The sequence below is a fragment of the Emys orbicularis genome, chromosome 1, assembly GCF_028017835.1.
Source record: "Emys orbicularis isolate rEmyOrb1 chromosome 1, rEmyOrb1.hap1, whole genome shotgun sequence".
Lineage (NCBI taxonomy): Eukaryota > Metazoa > Chordata > Testudines > Emydidae > Emys > Emys orbicularis.
In genome coordinates, this window is record NC_088683.1 from 4,388,647 (window position 1) to 4,402,840 (window position 14,194).

Here is a 14,194-nt window from a genome sequence, read left to right on the forward strand (position 1 = left end):
ATGAATCTGGAGGACTAAGCTGCCATGGTAACAGGTGATGCTATGGTCCAGCATCTGACCTCTTGGAGTTAGAACATCTCTAATGGGGTCAAATATCTCTAACTGCTTCCTTCAGCTTCTTCCTTTTAGGGATGGAGAACAAGCCTCGGCCTCCGGGGACTGAGCGATCCAGGTGATATTTCGACACCATGGCCAGCTGCAAAGATTGCAGCTTTTGGGTGCTGACACCTCCGCCCATTGAGGGGGAAGTACACACTATGGAGCCCCTCTACGGGTGCATCCATTGGCTAGAGAACTTGGCAAGACCAAGAAATCTCTCTTGGATCAGCACGATGAACACAGATCCTGGGTGGGAGACGATTGCTGGCAGCTGAGGCAAAGTGAGGAATTGAGGGTGATACTGGGATGTACCTTTTACACCCGTTGTTCTGTATTGGATTCATGGTGGATACATGAACACCCTTAACAGGCCTGTTCCTACCCACAGTTCTGGGGCTTGTGACTCCGGCGTGGGGCACATATAAATGCAATGTCATGAGGGAGACGCAGGCGAGGAGCAGGGTGATGCTCTGGTTACTGCCGAGACCGAGGGACGCTATTAAATGATGAATACAAACCTGCCCAGCAAGACAAGCAGTGAGCACTCTGCCCCCCTCTAGCCCTAACCACTGCAGGTGCACCTTGAACCGGTCTCTCCCCAACCAGCCTGTGACTCACATGTGTGAACAACGGGGAGTGCTGTGTGAGGGAATTGCTTCTGGAACCGAACCCAGCTCTGGGAAGCCCTGTGTGCCATACAGCCCAAGAGAATATGCATATTAATTTTTTATTAAATTCCGTTAGTTTTCTCTTTATATAACAACATTTTCCCTCTAGGCACAATACAATACAAGGACTCTGTATGTTTGACACAATGTACAGAAACTTCAATAATCTACAACTGCTCCGGGAAGTTACAAAAACCTCCCTGTTGCACCAGCGCCCTGCCACCGCCATGATCATACAGGAAAAGGAAGAGGGGACCCTGGGGGTTAAGACTGTACAAAGAGCTCTGCACTGAAATAAAACATTGTACTCCTTTAAAAACAAGACAGGTAGAACGGTCAGCGGGAGAGGGGCGGGAAAGGGCAGGTCCCAGGCCCAAGGGGCAATGGCAGGAAGGTGGTGAACTCTAACCGTGGGGGGGGTTTGCTACCGAGGCCAGGAATGGTCTCGTGTGACCAGGCAGCTCCTTGGCCCCAAGGGACCACACGCAGATGCCCGCTGGGTTTTGGGACGAGCACACGGCTCTAGCATGTGAGCCGCTGGGGGCTAAGCTTGCCAAGGTGCAAACCGGGGAGGATAAAGGGGATTTGTTTCTGTACCAGAGATGCCATCGCCTCAGTCTCATGATTCCACCTTTGCACTGACAATAAGTTACAGCAGTAAGCGGGCTGGGGAGGGCTCAGTGGAAGTGGTAGAGAGCGGGGGCTAAAGTACAAGCTTGTCCCTGGTACACAGTTTTGGGGGGGGGGGGGTCAGGAGCTGAGCTCTGAACATCCCAGCACAATGGGGATCTCAAGGAGCTGAGGTCGGCCCCCACAGCACAATGGCAGCGAGGAGCTCCCTGCCTTCCCCATCAAGGCAGGGCAACGTCCCGGCTTAAAATGGAGGCCTTGCTCTGCGGCTGGCGTACAGCGGCTGCATGGAGACTTGCCGCTGCATGCCTAGGGGCTGGGGCTGCAGTGATCCAAGCACAAGCTGTAGGGGCTGGCGCTGCAGAAGCAGGGGAGAGCTGACACACAAAAGGCAGCAGCTCTGTGTTGTGATCTCCAAGCTCTGGCCACTTCACCCCCTGGGGCGGCGTGGCTGGTGAGCCCAAAGCAAGGCTGATAGGTGAGGGGCTCATGCCACACTGCTCCTGTACAGTGCCCAGGACAGTCCCTGTAACTGGCCTTATTATCCTGTTCTACAGCTCGCCCCAGGGAACCTCTCTGAGAGCAAGAGCCCAGCCCCACAGCAGCCCTTCCCCCCACTCACTGCAGGGAGAGGGATGGGGGCTGCAGGGCTGTGCCAGACACAAGCCCCATAGCAATCCAACCCGCAGAGGGGGAGCTACGCTGCGTCAGGGGAACCTGCTCCCCACAGCCTGAGTGAGCACAGGTTTCCTGGGGGGTGGGGGGGGGTGTGTGAGAAAGACAGTGGGACCAAGACTATAAGCAGGTCCCAGTCCTCAGTCTCCCCCCTCCCCCGCCAGGGGCAGACCAAAAGAGGAGCAGACTCTAAAGCTACAATACTGCTAATGAGAGACCACCCCATCCCACCAGAGCAGGACAGGGAGGAGGCCCCTCTTCCCCCCCCCAGAGCGGCTCATCGGGGGGCACGACTCTTGTGCAGACACTGTGCCAGCGCCTGTCCTGGGGGAAGGGGGGATATGGCCCAGTTGCTGGACATGGGGTAGGCAGGATGGTCCCAGTCCTCTTGGCCTACTGTCCATGGAGCTCTCCTCTGGCCTTGCTGGGCAGGCTAACCCTGAGCTCAGGCCCCCAGCCGTGTGCCGCTCCGAAGGGCTGGGCCAGAGCCGAGAGGGCCTGGGCCGAGTGCCCCAAGGGGCTGGCGGCAGGTCCACGTGAATTTACAGACAGGATGTGCAAGTTCACAGGCAGCTCCTGGGGGTGCAGAGGGGTAACGGGGGAAAGCTCCTGCTGCTCCCCAATGGCGGCCGGGGTGGGGGTTCAATGCACAGCACCTCCTGGAGCCTCTCCCAGCAAAGGGCCAGTAAAACCCCACGGCAGCATTCGCAAGAGAACCAGAGCACTGCTCAGACAAACGCCATGCCCAGCCAGGTACCCCGTGTCCTGCCAGGGGTGGGAGCCGCACTGCCCAGCCAGGGACCCCAGGCCCGTGTCCTGCCAGGGGTGGGAGCCGCGCTGCCCAGCCAGGGACCCCAGGCCCGTGTCCTGCCAGGGGTGGGAGCCGCGCTGCCCAGCCAGGTACCCCAGGCCCGTGTCCTGCCGGAGGTGGGAGCTGCGCTTCCCAGCCAGGGACCCCAGGCCTGTGTCCTGCCAGGGGTGGAAGCCAGTAATTATGTGGCTCAGACAGGCTTAGTGGGGTTGTAAGAATGGATCCCCACTGCCCCTAGCCCGACAGTTCCTGCACTGGACAGTTCCTACCATAGTGTAACAGACTGATCCTGCCCTGACCCCTGCTTCTGTCCTGAGCACGCAGGGGGCCTGGGGCTTTCCAGTACGATGTGCCCCTGGCAGTGGGGGAGAGTAAGGCCTCCGGCCTCCTCCTCCTCAATCAGTCAGGCCTGGGCCAGCTCAGGTGCTAACCCTGGGCATTGCCTCTGCTTCATGCGCCGGGGCCCGGGGGACTCCGTGCCTGGAACGGGGGCTGCTGCTGAGCCAGGCTCACGCGTCCGACAAGCAGCTCTGGATGCGGTCGATCCACTGCTGGGCCAGCTGCACGTCCTGGGCACAGAAATTGTAAACTCGTTTTGTCGTCTTCAGCTGCAGGGAGAAAAGGCGAGAGCTGAGGCCGGGCGTCCGCCGGGGGCGCCGGGCACAGCTCGCGATGGGCCCCGGGTCCCCACCTGGGGAGATGGGCAGGCAGGACTGGCTGGGGGCCGGCGCCTTCCTGGAAACACAACTTGGCTCCAGCCGAAGGTGGCGAGTGCCTGGCAGAGTCTGTACCACTGGGGTCCTCTGCAGAGACCACAGCGCAACTCAAGAGCCCAAGAGCCCCGGCCTTGCTGCCCAATGCAGAGCTGGTGCGCAGCTGCTTTGGTCCAGCCCCAGCCAGTATCACCCCCTGGCACTGAGAGCCAGCTTCTCTGGGGCTGGGGACTCACGTCGAAGAAGGCCTTCTCCTCCACTGTCTTGGGGGCCCCCATGGTGGGGGTGCCGGGGGTGATGGATTCCACTTCTGCCAGGTCAATGACCCCTTTGCACTCTGTGTCCATCCGGTTGTCATAGTACCGCAGCTGCAAGGAAAGGTACCGCACGTCAGCCAGTGCCCGCCGCACCCTGGTGCCCCTGAGTCCCGAGCTCACGTCAACACCGGGCCGGCTGAGCTAGTCCCCTTGTCCAGCCCCTCGCCGCCCCGGCCCACTTCCCAGCCCCTCCAGTACCTGATGTTTGGTTTTATCCAGCACGAACCAGCGGGGCTTCCAGGGCTTCATGAAGGCTCCTTTCTTGTAGAGCGTCCCCTCGTACGACCTGCGGGCAGCCAGAGAGCGGGTTAGTGCCTCGCTGCCGCGCACCGGGGGGCGAGAGCCCAGTGGGGATGGACCAAAGAGCTCAGCTCCCAGCAGCCAGAGACTGAACCAGCTGAGCTGCAGAGGGCTGGCCCCATGGGACCCACACCCCGTCCCAAGCAATAGGGCCCATTGCTGACCACAGGGCCCTCGCAGCCTGGCCTGGCCGTCTCCCCCCGGGCAGCCAGAGCTCCCGTCACCTGTTCTCGCTCTCCGACATCTGGAACTGGCTGTAGAGGTTGCTGGTGCTCTTGCGGCCCCCCTGCTTCCCGCTGGATGGGGTGGAGGTGCTGCTGGTGTCGCTGTCCAGGCTGAGGTTGAGGGTGGAGCCCACGCTGCTCTCCTGCAGGTAGACCCCCAGCGAGCGCCGGTGGGGCAACAGGCTGGAGGACATCAGCAGGGAACTGGACGCCATCTGCAGAGCACAGAGCAGGGAAGTGAGGGCACGGGCCCCGCCCACTGGTTCCTTCTCATCGTCACACGAGACCCATTGAGCCTGGGCACAGGGCACTGTCAGCCCCTCCCCGGCCACACCAGCAGCTGGGGGCAGAGCCAGGCTCCCGGCGCACGGCTCCTCCCAGCCCAGCCCCTGGCTCACAGACCTACCCTGCTGGCCTCCTGCCGGGCCTCTGTGCGTTGGGAGGCTTTGACCTTGTCCCACGTGTCCTTCCAGCGCTCCGGCACCTGGCCCAGCTCCGCCTCCAGGTTGTGCAGCTCCTGCGGGAGGAGTCAGAGGTTATTCCGAAGAGGGGGAAAGACACCCCTCCCCCACCCTGAGATGGGCCCGGTCCCAGGAATTCAGGAGCTGCAATCACAGACCCTGCGCACAGACGATCCCTGCCAGGCGTGATCAGCGTGGGCAGCGTCTGAGTGCCAGCCTCAGTGCAGACGGGAGCGCCGGGGGGCTCAGCAAGGGGCCTGCTGGGGGAGCAGTGGCTGATGCAGCCCAGGGGTGTGGATTTCTGCCTGGCACACCCACCCCGTGAATAGGTCGTGCAGATCTGGTCACCCCAGCTCAGAAAAGATTTATTAGAATTGGAAAAGGTGCAGACACACCAACAAAAATGGTGAGGGGGCTGGAACAGCTCCCACGTGAGGAGAGAGTAACAGGACGGGAACTGTTCAACTTAGAAAAAGGATGACGAAGGGGGGGGGATACGATAGAGGTCTATAAAATTATGAAGGATGTGGAGAAAGTGAACCAGGAAGTGTTATTTACCCCTTTATGTAACACACGAACCAGGGGTCACCCATGACATTAATTGGCAGCAGGTTTAAAACAAACAGAAGGAAGTATTTCTTCACACAACCCACAGTCAGCCTGTGGAACTTGTTGCACGGGGATGTTGTGAAGGCCAGAAGTATAACTGGGTTCAAAAAAAGATTGAGATCAGTTCCTGGAGGACAGGTCCATCAATGGCGATTAGCCAAGCTGGTCAGGGACGCAACCCCATGCTTTGGGTGTGTCTAAACTTCTGACTGCCAGAAGCTGGGACTGGACGATGGGGTGGATCACTCGATAAATTGCCCTGTTCTGTTCATTCCCTCTGAAGACAGGGCACGGCTAGATGGACCATTGGTCTGACCCAGTCTGGGCGTTATGTTCTCGTTTGGGGAGGCCCCTCCCCCGTGCCCCACACACCTCCAGCAGCTTGGAGATGGCGTCGGGCTCCACTCGGCTGCGGTTGTCGTAGCACGGCCAGATGATTTTGCGCTTGGTCTGCGGGGCACTGGAGTCCTGCCGATCCACCTCCTCCACGTGCTCTGGCTGCCCCTGCACCAGCTCCCAGTCGTAGGAGGGGCCCTCGGACAGGACCTCCTGGGTGTAGTAGTCCCACACCTTCAGGTTGGAGATGTTACTGTAGGGCCTCAGCACCTAAAGAATAGGCCGGGAAGTGCTCAAGCAGGGCCTTGCAGCCCCCCCGCAATGCCTGGCCCCAGTGCCACAATGGCCAGGAAGGCGGTGAACTGTGCTGCCGGGCTGGGGATCCAGCAGCAGGAGGGGGGTCCCCAAGGGCAAGTCATCCCCCAGGTGCTTCTGCCGAACCCTGGTGAGCTGGGACAGACTCTGGCTCCAGGCCAGCATGTTCGCCATCTGCTCCCCGTGCTGCAGCATCCACCCCCGCCAAAGATCGCATTGCGGTGCGTGGGCCAGAGGCAGAACGGGCCCCTCTGTACTTTGCCCAGTGGTACGCAGTGCCCAGAGCAGCCTCTTACGGTGTCCTTGGGTAAGGGGCACCCAGTGAGCAGGTGACTGACTTCCCGCGTGTCCCACCAAGTGAAAACCAGGCCCTACAGTGAGAACAATGAGGCACTTTGCAGCTGTGCGCGCAGGGCAGGGCCAGTGAGCAAGCACAAGTGCTTTCTGGCCATCGCACTGGTGTAAGAATCAGGCCTTTGGCAGAGGATGAGACGTGAGAAGTGGAGCCCTTCCCTCAGAAAACACTGGTTAGACTGAGTCCAATCATTCCACTGGAAGGGGTCGATTCTGTCCAAACTCTGGAGGGAAACCAAGGCAGCAGGCTGGCCAGGCCAGGCTTCCACCAGCAGGAGTGAACAAAAATTCCATTTTGGTTCATAGATTCTGACATCTCCTGATTTTAGAGGGCTTGACTCCACTCCTAGCACTCAGGGGTGGTCATACAGCTGTCCCCAGCCCCGCAGCAGGGCAATCCTGCAACCCCAGCTGGTTAAACCCGCTGACTTTGCTGCTTCCCTAGTCCCCTCCCCACATGGCCCCAGGAGGGTTTGCTGTTCACTCAGGAGGCACTGGATGCTGGGATCCCCGGTCTCTGTGCTCAAGAGGAAGGGCACTGCTATCTCCTCCATTTCAGGCTGATTGGGGCCTCCCTCGGAAAGGCGAGGTTTGGGCCTCTGTCCTGTGTCACTCCCAGAGCTGGGCTGCCTCGCTCCCTCCAGGGCTGGCTCCAGGCACCAGCGAAAGAAGCTGGTGCTTGGGGCGGCCAATGGAAAGGGGCGGGACGTCCGGATCTTTGGCGGCAAGTCCCTCAGTCCCTCTGGGAGCGAAGGACCCGCCACTGAATTGCCGCCAAAAAATGAAAGTGGCACGGTGGAGCTGCCACCAAAGTGCCGCCAATCGCGGCTTTACCTTATTTCCCCCCCCCTCCCCCCCCGCTTCGTCGCTTGGGGCAGCAAAAAAGCTGGAGCTGGCCCTGGCTCCCTGCAAGCAGTGGGGTGGAGGGAGGTCTCCCTGGATCGTGCACTGGGCTGTGGAGGCAAAGGCTGCGTCCGGCCCGGCGTCTCCGGCCAGCCGAGCAGGCTCACCTCACCATCCTCGGGGGCGTACATGTAGTTGAAGAAGACAGGGGTTTTCTTGTTCAGCCGGTCGATGTAATCCCAGATGGACTTGTAGACCTGCTGGCTCTTCCGCTCGCCCTTCTCTTCATACAGGAGGCCTGTGGGGGGAGAGAAAGACAGGCCGCTCAGCTGACAGCGCTGCCCATCGGTGACGGGGCCGGGGGCCCAGAGCCCTTACCCAGCTCGATCCGCTCGTAGTCCGAGTCCAGCAGGAAGGTGCGGAACCGGTTGGAGACGTAGTGGTAGCTGAGGAACTTCAGATAGTACTGGGTGAACTCAAACTCCATGGGGAACTGGAGGTGGATCTGCAGAGAGACGAGCACATAGCCAAATGGACACCAGCCTCCACCCAGCAGACCACTGGATCTGCAGCTCCATGCAAGGGGTGGGCTGGCTCTACACCTGGATTCCACTGGCCGAGACGAGGCCCAGGATGCAGGTTAACCCTGCACTGAAGTCTGACAGCTGCTCCGAGCTCACCTGATGGACACAGTCCAGGAACTGCAGGAAGACAGGAGCGAAGCCGCTGCTCTGACCAGCGAGGGTCTGGGCTCCGCGGTGGCTGAAGCGGTGCCCGAAGGACAGCCACTCCTTCTCGACGAGGAGCCGGAAGCCCTCCATCGTCCGGTAGTAGGGGTCTGACAGAAGCTGCACCAGGGACACCACCTGCAGGAGGGAGGAGGCCAGAGTCACGGCCCACAAGGGGCTGGGACCTCAAGCCAGCAGCTGGGAGAGGCCAGCCGTGCCAGCCAGTTGCTGCAGGGCTCTGACTCCTACCTGCGTGGTGATATCCCAGCCATCTTCCAAACTGACCAGCACAGAGGAACCTGTATCCAGCAGCTCCACCACGAGCACCGAGATCTGCAGGATCTTGTGGATCTGCGGACACAGCCCAAGAGGTTAACAAGACATCTATGGGGGGGGGGGGGGGGAATTCGGGGCTGGCCCCGAGCAGGGGACAACAGGGGAACAGCCTTTCCCAGAAGGCTGGTTAGCTTAGAAGGCCAGAGCTTCTGAAGTACATATGGGGACAGTCCAGACCCTAACGTTGCACACAACAGTGAAGTGTCTGCCAGGCTCAGACCTGCCAATCCCCTGGACCCGAGGAGACTGCAGGGCAGGAACGGGGCTGCGATGGGAACAGAGCTGTGTGTGAATGAAACTCACGCCACACCCCTCCACTCAAAGAGAGCAGCCCTCGGCAATACTCCCCTGCTCAACCTACCGAGGAGCAACATGAGGGCCATCAAGGGCACAGACTAGAACCCAGGTAGATGAGCAGGCGCTGACTGGCGCCGGACATCCAGAGCATGGGGGGAGAGGGAATGGCTCCACTCAGACACACGGGTCCCTGCCGATACCAGACTCACCAAGAATCTGGGCTGGCCTCGGGCAGACAGCACTTGTTTCAGGGCCCAGGCGATTGGGCCGCGCGGTCCCTACTGCCAAGAGGAGAGTCAGACACAAGATCTGAGGCCGTGTGTCTAGCTAGAGGCCCAGAGCGGGGACAGTGCCTAGCCTCTGTCCAGTCCCAGCACGCACGGGGCACATGGCAGTCAGCACAGCGGCCCAGAGAGCATCTAGCAGTGGGAGCTTGACCAGATCTGGGACAGAGGCCTCTGGAGTCAGCCAATCCCAGCAGCTTTGCTCTTGGGAGAGCTCCCACCACCAGGTCCCTTCCTGGACTGGAGGGTGTGTTCCTAGCCAGCCTGGAGTCGGCAGGAACCCCATACTCGCCAGCACGGGGGTGCATCCACTGACTAGAAGGGACCACTGGATCATCTACTCGGAGCTCCCGTATAGCCCAGGGGGTTAAATCTCACCCAGCTACCCCTGTGTATTGACACCAAGAGCCTGTGTTTGGGGAAAGCTCCTTCCAGAGACATCCAGTCTGGACCTGAGGACACCAACGGATGGAGAACCCAGCACTTCCCGCAGTAGCCCTCACTCACTGTTCAAAATGGTGCCTTATTTCTACCTGGAGGCTGTCTGGCTCCCATAGCTTCTTGTTCTGCCTTTCCCACTAGATCAAAGACCCAGTTAGAACCTGGCATCTTCTCCCCGAAGGGTCTAATCAGCATCATCATTTCACCTCTTGTTCTTTTCTGACAAGCGGAACAGACTGAGCTCCGTACGTCTCTCACTGTCAGGTGTTTTTTCCAGCCCTGCAATCATTTTTGTGGCTCTTCTCTGCACCCTCTGCAATTTCCCAGCAACCTTTTTAAACTGTGGACCCCAGAACTAGACCTAGTATCCCAGGAGCGGTCTCATCAGGGCCACGTACAGACGTAAAATCACCTCCCTGCTCTGAGTCTCTGCTCCCAGCGTCGCACTGGGAGTTCACGTTGCATTCCTTGTCCACTAGGACCCCAGCTCCTTCCCAGAGTCTCTTCTTCCCAGGAGCCAGGCCTGCATTCCTTGTTCCTAGCTGTGTGACTCTGCCCTTAGCTGTATTTAAACACATTTTGAACGGGCCCAGCTTACCAAGCGATCCAGATCGCCCTGTAAGATGGCCCTCTCCTCATTGTGACATAGCACTCTACCGCTCGGTGTCACCCACCAATTTCACCAGATCACTGGGGAGATGTTGAATAGCATCGGCTTAGGACTGATCCCTGCCAGGCCGCACTGGAAATGCCACATTCCATGACAGTTCCCACTGACAGCCCTGAGGTGGCGCCGAGCACGCTCTCTCTGGTGCTCACCTGCTCAGGATCTAACCGATCGCCGTCCGTAGGCTTGGGAAGGAATGTTCCCCCATGTCAGACTGGCAGAGACCTTGGGGGTTTCCCTCCCCTGCAGCCTAGGGAGTGGGTCACTTGCCAGGATCATCGGGGGGGGGGGTATCTCAGATAATTCCCCGCCATTGTGGGGGCCTCAGGCAGTGGTGGGCCTTGGTCCCTCCTAGTCTCTGCCCGTGGCACACCATAGGCTAGTCTTCTGAAATACCTTGGTCGAATTTCGGCTGGCGGGTTTACCGTGCAGGTGCTGGTGTCCTGCAGGTCAGATGAGATGATTTGGTCCCTTCTGACCCTAAACCCTACGACGGACTCGAAGCTGGCATGATGCTTGAGTCCTGTCCCAGTGACCCAGCAACGAACCCCCACCCCTTGCCTTGGGGGTCCTGTGCCACACACCAGCAACCGCCCTCAAGCACCAGCTCCCCTCACACTGTAGGATCCCAGGGGTGGAGGCAGGTCTGGCCCCGGGTCTGCACCACGGCCCCGGCGACAGCCCGTCTGACCCTGCCCAGCCCAAGACCCAGCACACTGACCTGGGACAGCCATTCGGACTCCTCCAGGGTCCGCAGGTAGGCGAGGCTGGGGTCTGTGGAGGGGCTGCCAGGCACGCAGGCCTTCATCAGCTTCTTGAAGCTGGCCTTCACCTGCCGCACGTCAAACACCTCGATGGGCACCACCTCCCAGTGCTGCAGTGGGTCTGGCTTCACTCCCTGGGCAGAGGGCGAGAGCGGCAGCCCAGGTGAGTACGGGCTGGGCAGCACCAGGCCCGTTCCTGCCTACCCGCCCTTCCCGGAGCCCCTCCTTTGCAGCGGGTTCCCCACGCCACTCCTGGGCTTTGCCTAGGAACAGCTGTAGCTGCACTGGTCGCTCTGGGGCACTGTGCAGGGGGAGCCTGGCTGCCAGGCTGTGAGCCCAGAGGGGGTCGGTCCCTGGAGTGGGCCCCCTTTCCCCACACCGGTCCTGGCTGCAGGGGAGACGCCTCCCATGAAGCTACCACTCCTCCCTGACAGTCCCCCCCATTCTCCCCAAGCCGCTCCACACACTGCTCCTGCTGCTGACGGCTCAGACAGCTCCCTGTCCCCCCGGGCCTGCCCCACATGCTGCCTGGACGCCGGGCTGTTACCTTCAGCTGCGACTTGTCCCCAATGATGTAGAGAGAGGCCCGGTGCTGGCGCAGGAAGCTGGCCTCAGAGGGGGCCCCATTGTGCTGAGCGCTCAGCAGGTCCTTCCCAGCCAGGCGGGACCCGATTTCCATGTTCAAGACATAGTTGCTCATGCGCCCGCTGGCCCGGATGCTGCCCCACTTGCCTGCAAGGGAGGGTAGGGTCATTGCCACGGCCCCAGGCCACATGGCCTCCGACCTGCCCTGTCACCTTCTGCCTTCTCCCGGACGTCCAGCTCTCCTCACTGAGCTGCTCCGGCCCCCAGCCCAGATTCCCGGTGCACTTGGGGGATCAGGTTTGCTTCTCACTCCCCCCACTCGCCAGCATGTGGACTGGGCAGCTGGGGCCCGCCGGGGTCAGAGGCTCTGGAGCCTTTGTCCTGCCTGCAGGCACTGCTGAGATGACCCCCTCTGGACAGACGCCCTGCCCAGCCCGCACTGGCTCAGCGAGCGGCACCAATCTGCCCGTGCACTGTGGGGCCCTTGGCGGATGCTCCTTGTCCCTGTGCACTGCACCCCCCCCTCCCTTGGCCAGATAACCCCCCCCTCCCCAGTACCCAAGCACTGGCAGATGTGTGAGGTGCCTAAAGCAAACCTGAGAGCCCGTTCCAGAATCAGCTGGGGGCTGCACTTACCTGCGGTGCCGGGAACTGCGCAAGGCAAGCCATTCAGTGACATGTTATCAGGCTGCAGGGAGCCATTAGCACACAGCAGCTTATTAGCTCACTCTTGTGATTGGGTGGGAGGGTGTTACTGGGACGCGTGGGTTAGTTATGTGAAGGGGGCGTGGTGTTACATGGGGCAATCAGTCACATGACCAGGGTTAGCGCCCGGCGGGTTAGGCAGATGACGGTACAGTACCTCGGGGACTTTCACGGCCCTTCGCCGATACGCCCTTGGGGGTGGACAGAGTGACCACCCTAGCTCTGGGACCTAGCGCTGAGAAAGTACAGGACGAAAGGAGTCTCAGCAAGGGTGGCAGACCATGCGCTTCACCCCGAGCCGCACTCGCTGGGAGGGGTGGGGGAGTGGGAGGAGCGGTGCCCCGGGGCGAGATGGAGCGAGCGGCACAATGAATGGTATATGAGTGAGGTGACCCCGGCTGGCTGTGCTCCCAGGTGATCCGAGTGCCAGACACTGGGCTCCCACCCCCAACAGCGAGGACAGGCCCATCTCCTCGTGGGGCTGCCCCATACGCTCTGCGAACCCTGGGGAAGCAAAGGTGAAGCATCTACTCTACGGCCAGCTGCCTTGGCGCGGCGGCCTCTCGGGCGAGGGCCCTGCGGGGCAGGGAGCTGCGCCCGGCGTTCCTCACCTCCTCGGCTAATAGTGCCTGGCCCATCGTCCTTCCCTCCCATCACCTGCTTCATGAGCGATCCCAGCTTGGGCTGCCTCTTGTCGGAAGAATCTGTAGCACCAACAAAACACCAGCTTTTGGCTTTGCTGTTTGTCCCCCCAGCATTTCCCCTGCCCCCCACAACACACCCTATGGGGGGAGGGGGAGAGAAAGCAAGCAGAGGAGGCAGTGCCCGGGCCTGGAATCCACAGCAAGGATGAGCCAGAGGCCAGAGCACAGGGCAAGGCCTCACAGCAGGGTCCCACGCTGCAAAGTCGCAGGTTCTGGTCACCTACTGCCAGACACTCCACCGCACACGCTCTCCCTGACCCAGCTCTGTCCCAACCCCTCTCCCAAAGCAGATACACCCACCACTGTCGCTGGAGCCTCTCCCCACGCTGCTCCAGGCTAACTTCCGCCCAACCCCCTCCACCAGGTGCGGGCCGGGAGCGGGGCTGGAGGGGCTCCCAGCTACAGCTGGCCCTACGGAGAGGCCTGCAGCCGCCTCTCTCATTCCAAGGCAGACTGGGAGCCAGGGTGGAGCCTGGCCAATGGCTCCCTCAGCTCACTGGTCCCATGCCATAGGCTGGGCCACGCCGGGCGTGGGATGGTGCAGACAGACGATGAATGGGGATGGAGCTTGGCGCAGGATGCTGGGCGCTGGGTCAGCCCTGCTCTCCCAGCAGCGGGAGGAGGGAGACAGAGGCAGGACAAGGAACAGGGGGCATGAGACTCACCTGAATGCGCTGCTCAAAGCCCCAGCCGCTGGGTGCTCTCGGCCCTGCCAGTCAGGCACAGTGCGGCCAGGAGGTGCTTGGACATCTCACTGCTCACAGAATCCATACCTACCATCCCCACCCGGCCCCCAGACCCAGGGCGGGCCTGGCGCAGGGACTCAAGTCAGCCAGCACTTGTAAGGGAGCCCCAGGGCTTAGGGCCTTCTGAGACCTGCCCCACACTGATAGTGCCTGGGCTCCACAGCCGCATGGGGAAAAGAGGGTGCAGGAGCTGAGCCCACAGAGGTGCACTAAGGGGGCACTTTGGAGAGGGCAGAACCCGACCTCCCACTGCAACAGCACAGCCCTGCCCAGGCTCCCTGGCTGAGCTGGAAGGATCCCAAAGCCAGAGGCCTGTTGAAAGCACCAGCCCAGGAAGTGGGCACGCCTGGCCTGCTCCCTCCTCTCCCCAGTGCGCTGTGGCCCCATGGCTGCGGTCTGACCCATGCCCCCTTACCCGCGCTGCTCATGTGCGCAGAGGTGAAGCCGCTGAGCGTATTGCGCCCGCTGGCGTCAGCGTAGTGCGGCATGGAGTTGATCACTGCCTGTAGGTACTTCTCCTGCTCCAGGCTGGTGGAGTCCGTTTGCGACTGGCCTGCAAAGAGAGCCGGGGCATCAGCAACA

The 14,194-nt window shown here is 61.0% G+C and overlaps 1 protein-coding gene across 1 annotated transcript in view; it reads right to left on the reverse strand.

The window, feature by feature from the left end:
* Positions 1 to 3,392: 3,392 nt before the first annotated feature.
* The window catches only part of SBF1 (SET binding factor 1), a 142,315-nt gene continuing 131,513 nt past the window's right edge, over positions 3,393 to 14,194 (reverse strand). The window contains exons 29-42 of the mRNA XM_065423346.1: positions 14,028 to 14,165; positions 12,320 to 12,397; positions 11,420 to 11,604; positions 10,830 to 11,006; positions 8,333 to 8,434; positions 8,036 to 8,221; positions 7,734 to 7,860; positions 7,523 to 7,653; positions 5,880 to 6,113; positions 4,844 to 4,954; positions 4,438 to 4,652; positions 4,112 to 4,199; positions 3,833 to 3,964; positions 3,393 to 3,491 (exon numbers count right to left, since the gene is read on the reverse strand). Coding sequence (XP_065279418.1) covers positions 3,393 to 3,491; positions 3,833 to 3,964; positions 4,112 to 4,199; positions 4,438 to 4,652; positions 4,844 to 4,954; positions 5,880 to 6,113; positions 7,523 to 7,653; positions 7,734 to 7,860; positions 8,036 to 8,221; positions 8,333 to 8,434; positions 10,830 to 11,006; positions 11,420 to 11,604; positions 12,320 to 12,397; positions 14,028 to 14,165 — 2,003 coding nt within the window. The remainder of the gene's footprint in view (positions 3,492 to 3,832; positions 3,965 to 4,111; positions 4,200 to 4,437; positions 4,653 to 4,843; positions 4,955 to 5,879; positions 6,114 to 7,522; positions 7,654 to 7,733; positions 7,861 to 8,035; positions 8,222 to 8,332; positions 8,435 to 10,829; positions 11,007 to 11,419; positions 11,605 to 12,319; positions 12,398 to 14,027; positions 14,166 to 14,194) is intronic.